The sequence below is a fragment of the Corticium candelabrum genome, chromosome 12 (genome assembly GCF_963422355.1).
Source record: "Corticium candelabrum chromosome 12, ooCorCand1.1, whole genome shotgun sequence".
Classification (NCBI taxonomy): Eukaryota; Metazoa; Porifera; class Homoscleromorpha; order Homosclerophorida; family Plakinidae; genus Corticium; species Corticium candelabrum.
In genome coordinates this window covers 6,530,463-6,546,831 of record NC_085096.1, presented here as the reverse complement: position 1 = coordinate 6,546,831, position 16,369 = coordinate 6,530,463, and the positions used below count along the sequence as shown (strand labels likewise).

General features: G+C 43.5%; 2 protein-coding genes and 1 long non-coding RNA gene across 3 annotated transcripts; all 3 read left to right on the top strand.

The window, feature by feature from the left end:
- The first annotated feature begins 311 nt into the window (after positions 1 to 311).
- On the top strand, positions 312 to 1,209 carry LOC134188224 (uncharacterized). The gene has a single exon (XM_062656421.1). It carries the CDS (start codon positions 388 to 390, stop codon positions 1,198 to 1,200), a length of 813 nt encoding a protein of 270 aa, XP_062512405.1. The 5' UTR covers positions 312 to 387; the 3' UTR covers positions 1,201 to 1,209.
- Positions 1,210 to 4,197: 2,988 nt separating this feature from the next.
- On the top strand, positions 4,198 to 8,858 carry LOC134188122 (uncharacterized). Its single transcript, XR_009971268.1, has 3 exons — positions 4,198 to 4,303; positions 4,359 to 4,509; positions 8,220 to 8,858. It is a non-coding gene; the product is annotated as an uncharacterized LOC134188122 (long non-coding RNA).
- Positions 8,859 to 13,049: 4,191 nt separating this feature from the next.
- On the top strand, positions 13,050 to 16,004 carry LOC134188160 (zinc finger MYM-type protein 1-like). The gene is made up of 3 exons (XM_062656357.1): positions 13,050 to 13,344; positions 13,413 to 13,600; positions 13,661 to 16,004. The coding sequence occupies exons 1-3, from the start codon at positions 13,250 to 13,252 to the stop codon at positions 15,937 to 15,939; spliced, it is 2,562 nt and encodes an 853-aa protein (XP_062512341.1). The 5' UTR covers positions 13,050 to 13,249; the 3' UTR covers positions 15,940 to 16,004.
- The last annotated feature ends 365 nt before the right edge of the window (positions 16,005 to 16,369 follow it).

Sequence of the window (16,369 nt, the reverse complement as noted above, 5' to 3'; positions counted from 1 at the left end):
ATCATCCGTACAGTTCCAACAAACAAGATCACCAAGGAGCTGTTGAGATTTGACGTCAATTTACGCCACTGCTTGGAAAGCCTGTCTCGTTCCTCCATTTCTAATGAAGTTTGGTCACAGGCTACCAGGCCCATTCGTCTCGGAGGTCTCGGTCTTCGTGAAGCTAGTCGTTCTGCCCCAGCAGCTTTTTTGGGAAGCTGCAACTCATCTCGTGATTTGACCAGCAGACTTCTACTGTCATGTTCTTTGCCTTTCCATCAGTCAAATGAAACGTCTCACGTTGAGAGAGAGGATCAGGTATCGGAGATAACAATTCCTGGAGAGCTTGACTGTCGTAGCATTCTATCCACACTTCTTCCAGATAATCAAGATCTACAAATTCGTAAAATGACTCAAAAAGAAATACAACGATTACTAGATGTCTCACTCAGTCTTCACATCCAAGACAGTACTCCCAGCATAAGAGATAAGGCTCGTCTGAACGCAATTTCAACCCCACACTCCGGATCATGGCTGCGGGCATTACCCAACACAAATCTCGGCCTCGTCATGTCTCGGGAGGAATTCCTGGTTGCTCTGCGTCTTCGCCTCGGTATTGCTGTTTTCCCCTCTTCTCCACTTCTTGTTCGGTGTCCATGCGGTCAAGTAATTGACAAATTTGGAGACCATGTTCTTGGTTGTGGTTCTGGGCCGCTTCGCTTGAAGCGCCACAATGCTCTATGTGATATTCTGTATCGATATCTGCTAGTGGATAATGCTGGGTCTCGTAGAGAACAGTGTTTCTCCAGCGAAAGTAACGACAGGCCTGGAGACGTCTTCCACCCGGATTTCTTACAAGGAAAAGCTGCTTTTTTTGACATCTCAGTTAGAAATTCTTTTACCAATCATTTCATCAACAGTTGCTCTACCAAAGCAGGAGCTGCCGCCGAAGCTGGCGAAGTTCAGAAAGACCTTCGCTACGATTCAGACGTCACAAGCGCAGGAGCCAGTTTTTACCCTATGATTGTTGAGACATATGGAACATGGTCCACATACAGCTTGGAGATCATAAAAGTGATTGCAAGGAAAACTTCAGTTTTGAACAAATTACCTGTTAGCAGAATAGTATGTAACATACATGAACAACTAGCAGTACGACTTTGGCAGTATAATGCCAGGATGGTTTTGGACAGGCTACATTTGGTCTGTCATGGAGAGTAAAATAAAATAAATATATATATAAAAAAAATATAAATATATATATATTATATATAAAATAAAATAAAAATATATAAAATAAAATAAAAAAAAAAATATATATATATATATATATACAATTATAACAATTTTGGACATATCGTGAGAGATGTGCATCGTAAAAAATATTTGACAAATCGGGACGTATTATCGGGCGGAAATATTTGACCATATCACATTATTACAACAATATACTCAGTAAGTAGATTAGTCTAACAAACATAATATGATGACTAGACAATTCTCCTAAAACAAAAAATCAGAAAATGAAAATTGACGCTGTAAAACCAAAATACTACTTATATTCAGAACCAATATATTTGATATAATAATACAGATTGAAGAGACTGGACTTCAAGTCCATTACACCTTTTAGTACGTCGTTTAATTTGCCTATAAAGTGCAGTTGACTCGCAAAAAACCAAATGCCTGCTACCTACCTACCTTATCTTCTTTTCTTCTTCTTTTGCCCGAGAATAATGAAGAAGCACTTAAAGTGCAAGCCCTCGGCCGGTATGCACCTTGAAGGTAAATTAGTCGCGCTATGACAAAATCGGATGTCAGAATGGTATGATGTGGGTAATAAATAAGAAGCATTATTGAAATCGCACAGGTCGACCTTGAGGTAAGTCACGTGACTGGCTGCTACCGTGTACAACGGGTAGCTACGCAGTCCGTCAGCCAACGTCCCGTAGGACCTCGCTTCTATTTTTACAACCTTCGCTCGTCGGTTCTTTGTGCAGGTGAATGTTTGTGCAGCTTTTGAGGTCGTAACTATGGCCGGTTTTAGGCGTGGCATAGGTACCAGAGCCAAAACAAAATTAGACGTGGGAACGTTACAAATGCAGCTAGATTAGCTAGTCGTTGTTTCTAAATGCATGTTACAAATGTAGTTGTTTCCAAATGATGGAACAAGCCAAATGTTACAAGTCGGAGAGCCTCGACGCTAGGCCGGCTGGCAATCTTCGCCTTACGTGATGAAGTAACGGGCGTAATCATTGTTCTGTTTGTTGGTAGGAAACCTAGGTTACAAATGGAGGCCAAACAAGCAGCTCACCACAGATTGTCCAGCTCACAAGAATGTAAGTCTCGTTCTTTGTGCAGCTTCTCTAGGCATCTTGTTTGTGCGGCTTCTCTAGCTAGACGTCGCCTAGTGTTGTAATGAGGTGGCCCCAGAGCCAAAACAAAACATCAATGCGGGAAAACATGCACGTGCACATGTAGATTAGCTAGGCGCCTGTTCCCTCTGACTTTGGATACCGTAAAACAGAAATGAATAGAGACGCACTAGCGTACTTACAGGTCGGCCGAGCCGCTTTGTCCGACAAACAGACGCTGTCATGGACAATGCACGTTCTCCTTCGCAAATTCCCGTCAAACGCCAAATTTCTGTTGAAGACGACACTAGTGATCTTTGCAACAACACCACGGCCGATCAGCCACGCACACCCAAAATTCAAGCTGGCAGACTGCAGAACCACTATGCAGAAACAGTGGAACAAGCAAAATGTTACAACTCAGGTACAGCTACACATCTCGCCCTGCTTGTTGTTCGGGAAAACATACACGTACAACTGTATGTGCTATACCCTTAAAGCAAAGGACTAAACAGCATGTACAGGACGGACGACCGACGGCCGAATTCTCGTTAGCAGCTACTAAACAAAGCGAGGTGGAGCCTCATGATGACATCACGTTCGTGTATTGGTCAGTAATGACACCACTTCTCGTCTATTGGTCGGAATAGCTTCATTAGCATCTCCGCTAACCAACTACATATACGGTAGATGGGTCGTTGGGTCGTACGGTCGTCGAACGACTTCTATACCCTCCACCTGGAAATCCGGGCCTCGGGTAACGAGTTGGTCGATGTGCATGATTCCAACGGTCTAGCGGTCCGCCGGTAACAATTTCTATGCCTTCTAATGTACTTCCTACATGACTCTTCCTTATCCACATACACTCGATTGACATCGTGCTTGTACCTTGTAGACATGTCGATTAAAGAACACGACTCTGCAGTTACTTCGCGTTCGTCACAGCGCATGCGTGGCCGCAAATGAGATTAGCAGCATGATCAACGAATCAGCGATCAGTTCCCTCACAGCTAGCAGTCGGCTACTTGTTCAAACGTTCTCTTTTGAAGTGTAACTTTCCTGTGTTTTTCATGTCTTCTAGTGCGCAACAAGGAGTTATCTTCAAGACGTGGTTTGAAGTAAATGGCCAAGTACAGAGATTTGTAGTAGCCAATCTTTGTACACGTTTTATGATCATACTGTTGATGTTGTTGTAGGAAACAAAGAGAAGGATAGCCATCATGTCAAAGAAGAAAATTCTTACAATACAGCTGTGTTTTGTATAAGAAAAAGTGATTCTAGCAGTTCTACGATGTCACCAAGTCCTGGTTTGGAGTTTCGGTCAATTTTGAGGTTAATTATGTAGCAGTAACGTGTAATCTACTGGAAGCTGCAGGCCTGTTTTGTTGCTTTGCAGTCAGTGTAGTGGTACAAATACAGCAAACAAGAAAGGGAAGAAGCGGAGTCACACTGTTGCCACTAGAGGTAACCTCCTATTTGCAGGTTGTGCTTGAGTGCATGATTGCGAGGAATTTGACGTCACATAATGCTAACATATTGCTAAGCCACTGTTATGTATTTCTTCTAAGATCCCGATTTTGGTCGAGTCATGTCAGCAAACACTGCAAGTGGTCTTGCATTGTTATTTCAGTTACGTGTTCCGTCATATGATGCGGACTAACTATATTTGTCCTATAGTAAAAGCCACTCTCCTGTGAGCGTCGACGACCAACTCAACGTCGTTCACCAGTTTCGTCATCTGAGTCATCTGACTCTGAGTCTGAGCCAGCTGCCCGTGTTGATCGCCGCACTGATGCACTGAACGTCCAGCATTTGTGCCATGTACCACGCGATGATAATTACCAACTGCAATTGCCACAATTTACACCACGAAGGCCTGCTGGATTCTACCCTCACCAACCGTATCCTACCAATGCTGTTGGTTATTTAAAGCTATTCTTTACCGACAACATGATTGAGATTATTAGAACGTATGTGTTTGATGTCTTTTCTATGCATTTGTCTTCATGGTATAATATTTTGTAGAAACACTTAACATCAACGGTGAGGATAATTGTAAAAAAAGCTACAGAAGCAAATCTGGAGGACGGCGAGGGGAGGGTATAGTTTTTGTCCAGAACCGGTTGACGAGATGAACTCACTGATAGGGCTCTTGATCTACATGGGACTTGCAAAGGTATACTATAACAAAATATTTAGTGTTCTAGTTTTAATTCTATGTATCTGTAAGTTCCTGAGCTCTCAAATTACTGGCTCACAACTTTTCCCTTTTACGGGTTGTGGGCCAGAAGGTTCATGTCTCGCAGCCGTTTTGACGCGATCCTGTAGGTCCTACAGATGGAAAATCCTCGTACTGATAAGGACCGAGAGGCTGCCCATTGAGAAAAGTACGAACCGTGTATAATGAGTTACGTCAAAATTGTCTTGAGTATGGTCAGCCTGAAGCCCGTGTCTCACTTGACGAGCGGATGGTAAAAGCTAAAGCAGTTTTGCTCTTTTGTACGTAAAGGTTTCCAAAATATAGGCTGAACATTTACTAAATATGATTATGCTATTATGCTATGATTTTGCTCACATATGCCGGTTATAGCAGGGGGGTAAATACGTTGCATTGTTTGCGTATCTGAAGGCAGGAAACACATAAAGACGAGGTATCGCTGCCAAGAATGCAACGCCCCCCTCCGTGTGTCATCTGCTGACCGACAGTGCTTTCGCAATTACCATACTGAGAATTGACTGTGTATAACTTGATTAGATAGTTATGCAGAATTGCGGTAACATAAACAGGGAGACGAAATAGAATATTGAAACAGTTATCGGTAGTTACAAAGTTGTGACATTCGAAAGAGCAATTTACGTACATTTCAAACGTGTCAGAATTGTTACTTTTACTTGTATAATGTTGCTACAGTTGCAAATAATAATACTTTGTTATGCGCGCGCTAGATTATAAATGCGCGCGCTAGATAATGAAGACGCGCACTAGATAATTAATAGGCGTGACATAGTAGTGCAAAGGTGATAGATGGGAGGAACTTCGCGGAACGCTGCTGAAGGGTAATGCAGAAGAAAGTGAACTACCTTAGTCATCGGATTGACGCCACTGGCCTTTACCCCGACGGTAACAAGGTGCAAGCCATCAAGGCAGCGCCAGAGCCGAAAAACGTGACGGAGCTTAGATCATATCTGGGGATCCTCAACTATTATGGATGGTTTTTACCGGACTTAGCAACAAAGCTGGACACACTGTAAAAGTTACTGCGGCAAGATGTTCCTTGGGAATGGAAAGAGGAAAAACAGGCAGCGTTCAAGAAGAGAAAAGGTGATTTACAATCGGACAAGGTACTAGTTCATTTGACCAGGAATTGGGAGTTATCATTGGCTTGAGACGCATCCCTATACGGGGCGGTGCAGCATTGTCCCACCGATTTCCAGACGGGTCGGATCGACCGATCGCAGTTGCTTCCAGAAGTTTGGCACATGTGGAAAGGAGTACGTCACAAAATTGACAAGGAGGCGTTGGCCATTCATTTTGGAGTTCGAAAGTTCCATCAATACTTGTTTGGACGTGAGTTTACGATCTCTACGGATCACAAACCGTTGATCACGTTGTTGGATGAGTCAGCTTTGTTACCCTACTAGTATCGACGTCATAAACTGACCGTGTTAGATGGCTGCGTGCTGTGAGGAGCACGATTGGTGGTGCCACGTCAGGCGAGGTAGCGGATATTGGAAGAGGTACACAAAACACATCCAGGTAGTTCTCGAATGAAGAACCTGGCCAGAAGCTACGTTTGGTGGCCCAAGTTGGACCAGACGTTGGAGCACGTTGCTCAGTCGTGCGACAGGTGTCAGGCTCACAGGATGGCACCACCAGATGCACCATTACATCCGTGGATGAACCCAGGGCGCCCATGGCCTCGACTACATCTTGATTTTGCCGGTCGTTTCATGGGAAAATGATTTCTCATTCTCGTAGATGCCTTCTCTAAATGGCTAGAAGTTCACCCAATGCATGCCGCAACAACAAGGGCGACTGTTAAAATCCTGCAAAGCATGTTCGCAACACATGGAATTCCACATGTGATGGTCACCGATGATGGGTATGTCTTTACCAGCGTGGAATTTGGTGACTTTATGAAAGGCAATGGAAACACACATGTAAAATCTGCCCCTTACCACCCGGCTACTAATGGGCTAGCGGAGAGAGTAGTCCAGACATTTTAGGAAGCCAAGAATAAGATGGAGACGGAGTATGGCTCTCTAGAGAGTAAGGTAGATCGGTTCCTGTTTCGGTATCGCCTGACGCCGCATGCCACAACAGGGAAACCACTCGCCGTTTTGTTGATGGGGAGGAGACCTCGCAGTCGGTTAGACCTCATCCCGACTTAGCTCAGAAAATTCTACTTAAACAACAACGACGGAAGCAGGACCATGACAAGACTTGCAGGGAGGGGACTTCCGAAGGAAGACATGTCTTTGTGAGGAATTTCAGTAAGGGATGTAAGTGGCTTCCAGGGACAATACTGGAGCGGACCGGACCAGTCTCTTTCTGCCGTGGGTTGACAGATGGAACGGTATTCCGGCGACACCAGGACCAGATGCGGAACAGAATAACAACAGGCGAAGTTGGAGAATTAGCATCAGCACCAGGCGCATATGAAGAGGTGTTAGACGACTTAGGATGATACCGTGACGGGAAGAGACAGTATGATTAACGTACAGAATCCTGCAGATGCTTCCGTTGGGCAAACAGCGAAGCCTGAAGAAAAACATCCGCGTAGCGAGGAACAACCGACATCGCCAGAGATGATAGCACCAACAATGGAACCGGTTATACGAAGATCATCACGTACATCCGAGCCACCAGACGGATTGGACCTGTAGCGGTAATATCATTTGAACTTCAGTAGAATAAGACGTTTTAATCTTATATAGGAAGGAATGTAGTATAGTGTATATACGAGATTGGGATAATGGCGCGTGCGTGGTGTGGTCTGTTGAAGTTTTAGGTGGGTTCTGTATAAGCGCTGTGTATTAGTAATACAACCATACAAGTTACTACGATACCTTTTAAGAAGAAGGCAAAACTTGAAGTTTCTTTTCCGGTTGCCATACATATCAGTCCAGTTTGCTATGTTATTGTTTCAGAACTTTTGCATGTCCTTGTGACAGGTTATCCACAATGGTGTCGACTTGACTGGCATGTATGCTAGCAAGACGTCACCTCAGAAGTATGCGAGAAAAGCTTTAGGCCAAGTTTTCTCGAAGAAAAAACTGAGCCATATTCCGAAAAGTTGGTTCGACTTCACGGTAAGAGCTTTCTCCAACTCGATGCAATATTGTTACAAGTAAGGCAACAATGCACAGTGTAGTAGAGAAAGAATTTGTTTACTGTCACGTAGCTAACTTATAAGCAGTTACAGACCATAGAATACATGTACGTTTCAAACTGTCGGTTAATTATGATTTCTCTGAACCCTCAATAAGTGGTCATAAAAAATTAATAGACATATTTTGAGCACTTCCTAGTCTGTCATTACACATAGTTTCATGCTATAGTTGCTTTCATAATACATGCATAGCTATAGCTGCAATATCCTGTCAGGTACCCGCTTATCTGCTTGGCACCGAGTGTGTAGCCACTTTTGTTAGGCCAGATTCCATGGGTAGGTCTATGATAAATAAAGATTTTTATGCATCATTGGTTACAGTGATTCCGCATAATGCCCCTGTTAGGGCTTTTCTACAAAACCTGAAATTTTCAAAACTTAATGTTAGTGAAGGAATGAAATAACAGTGAACTGGAATATCTGTTTGTATGTGAAATAATTATAAAGCATCTCATTTTCTATAATACATATATTTATGTCTGAATTTTTCTAGACTGTCTTGAGAAGCTCTACACCAAGGAGATGTTGGAGAAAAATGAGATGGTTATAAAGGAAAGTCTCAATCAAAAGTGTAGGGAGACAAGAGTAGCTGTCAAGTCGAAGGCTCAATCAGAGAGACTAGCAGCAATAGGACACAGTCTTTGCAGCTCAGAGGAGGAAGATTAGCAGTAGAGACTAGAGTTTAGCTATATCTGGAAAGTTATTGTGCTTGAGAGTTTCATGGAGAATAGAAGATGTATGTATACATGTAAGTACTCTGGCGCATGCGCCAACAGTTTGCTTCCATTTTCATGCATGTCCTTGCTCAAGTTCTTGACGAGTATTTTAGTAAGTACTTGCAGTGACTTGTAAAGTCCTTGGTTGATCTCGGTAAGGACTTACCAAGACTTAGTAAGTCTTGTCTAGATCTGGGACAAGTTCTTGTAAGGATTTGCCTGGCCAAATCCTTGCCCAAGAACTTCAACCCTGGCACCCTCGTTAGGCTACTTTCCTTCCTAGTCCAGGTTTGCGAACAAGTAATTCGTTTGCTTCTGCTATTGTACTGAAAACGCCCTGACCTGCACGTGTCGGAACAAGAATATTAGTGGGCGTGTTATTGCCAGGATGTGTGTGTGTGTGTGTGTGTGTGTGTGTGTGTGTGTGTGTGTGTGTGTTTGTGTGTGTGTGTGTGTGTGTGTGTGTGTGTGTGTGCGTGCGCACGCGTGTGCGTGCATGTGCCCATGGAGAAAGAGATGTCAAGATCAAAGTGTTGTGTAGATGTAGCGGTAAACTGGTGCAACAGAGAACAAAAATCTCTCCAAACTGCTTGTGACTAAACTCTTGTTTGCAGATGCTGCTGCTGTAGTAAGAATGATAAGAGCAGGCACAGAAACAGGGAGCTCAGATTCTTGATAACGTAACAAAAGAACGGGGACTGACAATGAGTATCCGCAACACCATGGTGCCTTAGTGGCTGGACTGAAATTGGAGCACAAGCGAGAGTTAGCGTCTATTATGACAAATGTGAAGCCACAAAAATTGTTAGCGACTTAAAATACCTGGTTCTATTATTGAACGTCAAGGAGTCAATAAAGATACACGTAGAAAAAGTATCGACAAAGTATCCAGAGCCATTGGAATTTTACAATCTTCAATGTTTATGGACAGAAACGTGTCCATTGAGATTAAGAGATTAATACACAAGTGCATAGTTCTTGGAATAATATTCTAAGGCTTGGCAGCTTGGTGCACAAAAAATGACACGTCAAGATGTTTAGAGACTTCCATAACAAACCTTTACAAATAACCTAAGCGTCAAAACAATGCAGTGGTCCAGCCACATTGCTAATGCTTGATCAATTCATCAAGTATTAAAGGTCAAAGTTTTTGAATGCCTGTGACGTGACAATATCGCTTCATTTGGAAGATTAAGATGGTTTGGACACTTGGCAAGAACGTCAGATAAAAGAATAAGAAAATCAGTTTTGGCTGGTTGCCAAGTTGACGTCCAGCGCATAGTCCACACCTGCGTTATCAAGACAGAGTTAAGTCTGACAAGAAAACCTTCCACCTTGATGACTAGAAATAGTCTCAAATAGTCAGCAATCGATCTTTGTGGAGTAACGCCCGCACAACATTAAGACCTTTCATCGATGTAACTCTCAATGGGAACAAGTCATTTGAGAAACTAGCAATATTTTGCATCTGCAACACTTGTACTAGATCACTCAAAATCTCAAGAAACGACACATAGAAATATAAGGCAGTTCGCTATAACAGAGAAATGATTCATCCGTTCAGACAGTACCTGTGGCTGTAGGCCACAAAATGGCGGGCATCATCAACAATGGACGACATCCACTTTCAGTTCCAGGTCCATGCCTGCGTGCGTTTTGGCGAGTGCTTTCTTCAGTTAAGAAACAATAACTGCAGTGACTGACAGAGTTGTTCATGAATCACTAAGAGATCACGCTGAAATAACCAATCTTCAACATTCTGTAACTTTTATAACTTCTTATTAGATAGCCACATTTGTTCAGTTTCATCTTGAGAAAGGAACGACTTCGTTTTGTTACGGACACAGAGTATGACCACAATGACAGCAAATAAAGAAAAAGGAGTTGTGACTACAGCAATGATGACATGATTTCCTTGATATAACCAAACGATGATGACGAAGCATCGCCCGGAATTGTGGGCATTTCCGAAGTGAAGCCGGAACTTCCAGTTACAGAAGACATCAACTTCAAACAATCGCTACCAGAGCGGCAATCATCAATTATTTCCTAACTCTCAGGTTATATACATTAAGTCTCTGTATTTTCTGTCCGTAAAACAACCACAATCGCAATCGTACAGTATATATCAAAATTTTGATTCGCCTAAATCATTCACATCAAATACAGCAAAGACATCTACTATCCACTGTTGCTATTATAACAAAATGAAATTTATGTAAGCAAAATACCTAGATGTCGCTACATATTTCTGACAATCGGCTCGAGTGCTGCATAGTACTAGCTGAGTACCCGGTTCTTCTAGCGGGCTGATTAGATTATCGATCGTCAGTTAATATCCTGTTGAAAACAAATGAAGATATAAACGAGTGTTCCGTTGCCGAGAAAGTAGCAGCGAGTATTTCGAGTTTAACGTCCAGGCAGCAAAGCCTACAAGTAAAGTGAAGTTATCAACTCAACCAATAATCGATTCCCCTTACATATGACAAGTCGCGTCTTAACTTGCAGCTATTTTAACAGTCTCTTTGGAAGTCGTCACTTAGAAGACGTTGTTGCCGTTGTAAGGAACAGATGTAGCGAAGGTGTCAACTATACGACATGCGTGTACTAGCAAACGAAAGTAGCCATATTTTAAAAGACCCGGATATACAGTACTGGACAAAAGTTTTGAGCCACCCTGCAAATTAGTCTATTTTCGTGTGTATTCCACGCAAAGAACACTTTCTGGCATAATAAGACTGCCTATAACAGTTGGCAATGTTTAGCTAACCGCTTGATGTCATGAAAGCTTTCAGAAACACTAAAACAAGCGCTTTCATCCTGTCACATCTGCTGAAGTCTATCGGTTGCTATGCACGAGGACACCATGTTTCGGTTGCTAGGGAGTTTACGATATGTGCAGTTTGATTGTTGCTTCGAATATTCGTGCGCACTAAACGCTGAATTGTAGTGGGACACACGAGGCCGCATACGGGATCTTGTCGTATGAACAGCTCACTTCAGCAATGGCAAAACGGCGAAATCTTTCGATTGAGGTTCGAGCATCAGTGGTGACGCTTGACAACGAGGGCTATAGTGGCCGTGAAATTGCAAAGAAGCTGAGAATCAGCCGTAGGGCTGTTCAAGAAATCTTGAAGAAACAGAGAGAAACGGACTGTGTGGCAGACAGACCAAGAACAGGGCGTCCTCGTGCTACAAATCGGCGACAAGATTTCCTCATTTACCGCATGTCTCTTTCAGATCGAAGGGCTACGTCAGGAATTTTGAAACGAGACCTGCAAGACGCGACTGGAGTCGATGTTTCCAGACGAACAGTTAGAAGAAGACTCAACGCAGCTGGGCTGAGAGGATGTGTGGCAGCAAAAAAGCCTCTTCTGTCAAAAGTGCACAAGAAAAAGAGACTAGAGTGGTGCATGGCAAGGAAAGACTGGACTCACGAGCAATGGGCAAAAGTGTTGTGGTCTGATGAGTCCATTTTTGAGCTCGTTCCAAGTCGAAGAGTTTGGGTACGAAGGAGGAAAGGTGAGCGATATCATCCAGACTGTATCAATTCAACTGTAAAGTTTGGAGGGGCCAAAATCCAGGTTTGGGGCTGCATGGCGTCGACGGGAGTGGGAAGCCTCAAAGTTGTTAATGACAGATTAAATTCTCAAAAATATGTGGAACTTATTTCTGACACTTTAGAAGAAGATGGGAGGAGGTTGTGTGGTGAACATTATGTGTTCCAGCAAGATGGAGCAACCTGCCACACTGCTAGGGCAACCAAGGCCTGGTTTGCTGAGCACGACATCCCTCTAATGGACCCATGGCCACCTCAAAGTGCTGACCTCAACCCAATTGAACACGTTTGGGATGTTATAAAGAGAAATTTAGAGCAGCACCCTTGCAAGAACAAGACAGAGCTCCATGCATCCATCTTTGATACTTGGAACAATCTTGACAGAAGTGTAACCAAGAAATTGGTTGCGTCTATGCCTAGGCGTGTACGTGCAGTTATTGCAGCTCATGGTGGCCATACTAATTATTAGGCGTAATCTGTTCTATTAAACACACTGAAATGATACAGTTTTGTGTTTTTGACTCTATTGATAGTGGTATTGTCTACTTTACTCATAAGTAAATGATTTTAAGGCCAAAGAAAAGGATTGTTGAAGGGTGGCTCAAAACTTTTGTCCAGTACTGTATATTCAAAGTATTTTGCTGTTTCCGTTGTCATCAGTAATAAACGCCACGCTCCGCGCGTACCGTAAGGAGTCGTTCTAGAGAATTTCGCGCGAGTGGAGGCGGGTTCGATCGGTAAGAAATCGGGTCGTCCCAATAGAACTCTGGAAAATGACGAAACCTTCACTTTCGAGCTCGATCAATTAGGCGTGCTCGGGCAACTTCGGTCGTGCTGCGTCTGGCCGTTTTAGAGATATGTGAGTTAACAAAAACACACAGACAAACCAACAGTGACACAAACAGCTCCAGCTCTCCTGTATATTTTTTGTCTCACCAATCGTAAGATTAGCAAAGCCACAACTATTGAACAGTAAACCGTAACCCAATCTTAACATTTCTTGAAGTAGGGCCTCTATAATGAAACGTGGCCGTGCGGTAGTACAGTGGCGTAGCCAGGCATCTATTTTACCGGGCATATGCCCGGGCAACTTTTTGCTTTGCCCGCGTATTTTAGGTGACATAAATTCAAGTTCAACGCATTTCTATAAACAGTCGGGAACACCGTGATAGAGGAGTCCCGCCCACGGAACTGTCCCGGATGCCGACTAATATCAATTCTCAGCGTCTGATTCGTTGAATTCGCTCAATGCAGGAGAAGATGGATGCGTCAGAGTCTAACGCTAAGCGTAGAAAGCGAAAGCGACATACTGTGACTCTGAATGACTTTTGGGGACCCAAAAGGTATCATTTCTCGTAGATACCAGTGTAATGATTTGGTGTACTTGTAGAAAATGTTTGTGGTTAATTAGAATTGAAAACGGTGACAAAACGGGCGATTCAGACGATATGCCTAACAAAATTCAGCAAGCCATACCTGAAAGCGCTGAGTCTGCCTACGAAGCCCCGGATGATTCTGGTTCTGGAGAAGACATGGCAAATACCGAGCCTGGTAATGCTAGGAGTACTGTGTGTTCAACATCTTTGGAGATCATATCAAGTACATATGTACATATTCTTTCCAGGCATTCATGATTGATTTATGTTGTGTTCTCTACAGAGTTGGACATTTCCACGAGGTTTCAGAGCGGCCCTTCCCAACCGGTCTGTCAGTTTCCTTCTAAAAATTTTGGAAAGGGAAAACACTCATGTAGAAGATCGTTTGTTGCCACCTGGTACACAACATATCCATGGTTGGAATACTCGATAAAATTTGACCGAGCCTACTGCTTTGCCTGTCGTCATTACTGCCTTGGCAGTGCAAGCGGCCGTGCCGACACAGCGTTTACCAGTATAGGTTTCGGCGACTGGAAGCATGGTACTGGTAATAAAGGAGCATTTCTGATCCATGCCAGTTCGGCACATCACAGGAATGCTATGGCAGAATGGCATGAGCGGCGACTGGATGACTGTAACAGCCAGCGTCGACGAGTTGAAGACCTCTTTGCAGAAGAAGATGAACGCGTTGTTCTTTCTAACAGACACTATTTAAAATGTCTGGCGGAGGTTATCCTCTTGTGTGCTAAACAGAATCTTGCACTTCGTGGGCACGATGAATCGGAGGAGTCATCGAATCCAGGCAATTTTTTGGCTGTATTTGAGCTTCTTGCAAGGCATGATCACGAATTGTTCAAACGAATTGAAACGCTCCCCGGTAACGTAAGTTATAAGTCTCCAGAGATTCAAAACGCTTTGATCCAGTTGATGGCTGATATGGTACGAGAGAAAATATGCAGTGAAGTACAAAGGAGTGGCTATTTTTGTCTTATTTGCGACGAAAGTAAAGATGTAGCAAAGAATGAACAGCTTGCAGTTGTTCTGCGCTATGTTCTAGACGGGACTGTTCATGAGCGGTTTATATCTTTCACACCTCTTGGCAACCTTGCAGCAGACGGGATAGCAGAGGAGATCTGTCAAGTGTTGACAAGGAACAAACTTACCTTGCAGAACTGCATTGCTCAAACCTACGATGGTGCTAGTGTCATGAGCGGAAAGCACACCGGCGTTCAGAAGAGAATCAGAGACATTGCTCCGAAAGCCGTCTACACGCATTGCTACGCACATAGGCTGAACCTTGTTGTCGTTGATTCTGTAAAGTCCGTCTCCTCGGCGAGTGTGTTCTTTGACGTCCTTCAGAGGCTGTACGTCTTTGTTTCATCTTCTGCTGTTCACCCAATTTTCTTAGAAGCTCAAAAACGTCACTATCCGCAACGTTGTGAGAGCGTCACGCTGAAGAGACTTTCAGACACACGATGGACCTGTCGAATAGACTCTATACGAGCAATGCTTAAATCCTTTACAGCAGTAGTCGATGCCTTATCCTCTTTGACAAATGCTAGCAACAGCGAAAGAGCCATTTTAGCTGCAGGTCTATTGTCACGAGTGAAATCGTTAGAGTTTACCTCAAACTTGGTTATTTTCGAAAAGCTGCTGACTATTACAAAAAATCTGTCCGATCAGTTGCAAGCTGAAGATTTAGATCTGTCTGGAGCCGTTGATTTGTTAGAGACTGTGATAGAGCAATTGGTGGAGACCAGGGAATCCGGGTGGGACGATACATGGCAGCAAATTCTTCACTTGGCACAAACCTGCAGCGTTAATATGGATGTTTCTGATGGATCACGCAGTCGTGGTGATCCTGGACTTGTTACCGGTCGTCGCACTCGGAAACAAAAGGAAATTACTGATTGCGTTTTAACAGAGACTACTGGGCAGCGATTAACTGATTATTTCACCAACGATCAAGATCCCCTGGATGACGTGGCAAGAACGAAAATTCATTTACGACGAAAGCTTTTCTTACCGGTGATAGACCAAATGCTGCAGGAACTGGAATCAAGATTCAGCAACGATGGACGATCCCTTATGAAGTCAATTCAGGCTTGTAGTCCACAGTCCCGAAACTTCCTTCAAGCAGACGCCATTAATGCCTTAGTGGTACATTACGACATAAACCGTGAGGAAATTGGTTATGAAACTCATCAGGCAAGAAAATTTCTTAATGCATCTATGTGTGAAATGAAGTCTATCGCCGACGTCATTAGAGTTCTTACGCCGGTCAAAGCAGCTTTTCCGCATCTTATATCTGCCTTGCAGATAGCGTTGACTGTTGGGGTGACATCTGCCTCATGTGAGAGAACTTTCTCTAGTTTGAAGAGGCTGAAGACTTACACGAGACAATCGATGCTGCAAAGCCGAATGAACAGTCTAGCGATTTTGACCATAGAGAAAGATGTAGTTGAAACGTTAGATTTAGAGAGGGTAGTTACGAAATTTGCAAGTTTAGAATTTGGAAGATGCCGAAGATTAAGTCTAGTTAGCAAAAGCACAAAATTTTAGTGCTCTATAGAACAGCTTGTATTCTAACTGAGCTAATTATGAGTACATGATTAGGTTTTGTTCGATTGGTTTGTGAAATTGATGGATATGGGCAATGCCCGGTCAGTCCCTAAGGGCATGGCTACGCCACTGGGTAGTATGTAGCGGGTAGGTAGAGCATGGGACATAAATAAAGCCATGGACGATGCCAACAAAACCACGGAGAAAATCCAAGCGAGCTGCGGTAACGTTGTTTGACTGTCGACCACGGCGAATGTCCAGTATGTCCAGAAACGCCAGAAGAACAGCCCATCTTGTTACCGTAGCGGTGAATCTGGCCAGAAATCAGGGGTAACTGTAAAACCTGGACTCTAGACTGGACTCGACTAGGTAGCTGGTTAGACGTTGTTGTGATTTCCAGTGATTCCGATGTGGAAAGCGGGTCCCATGT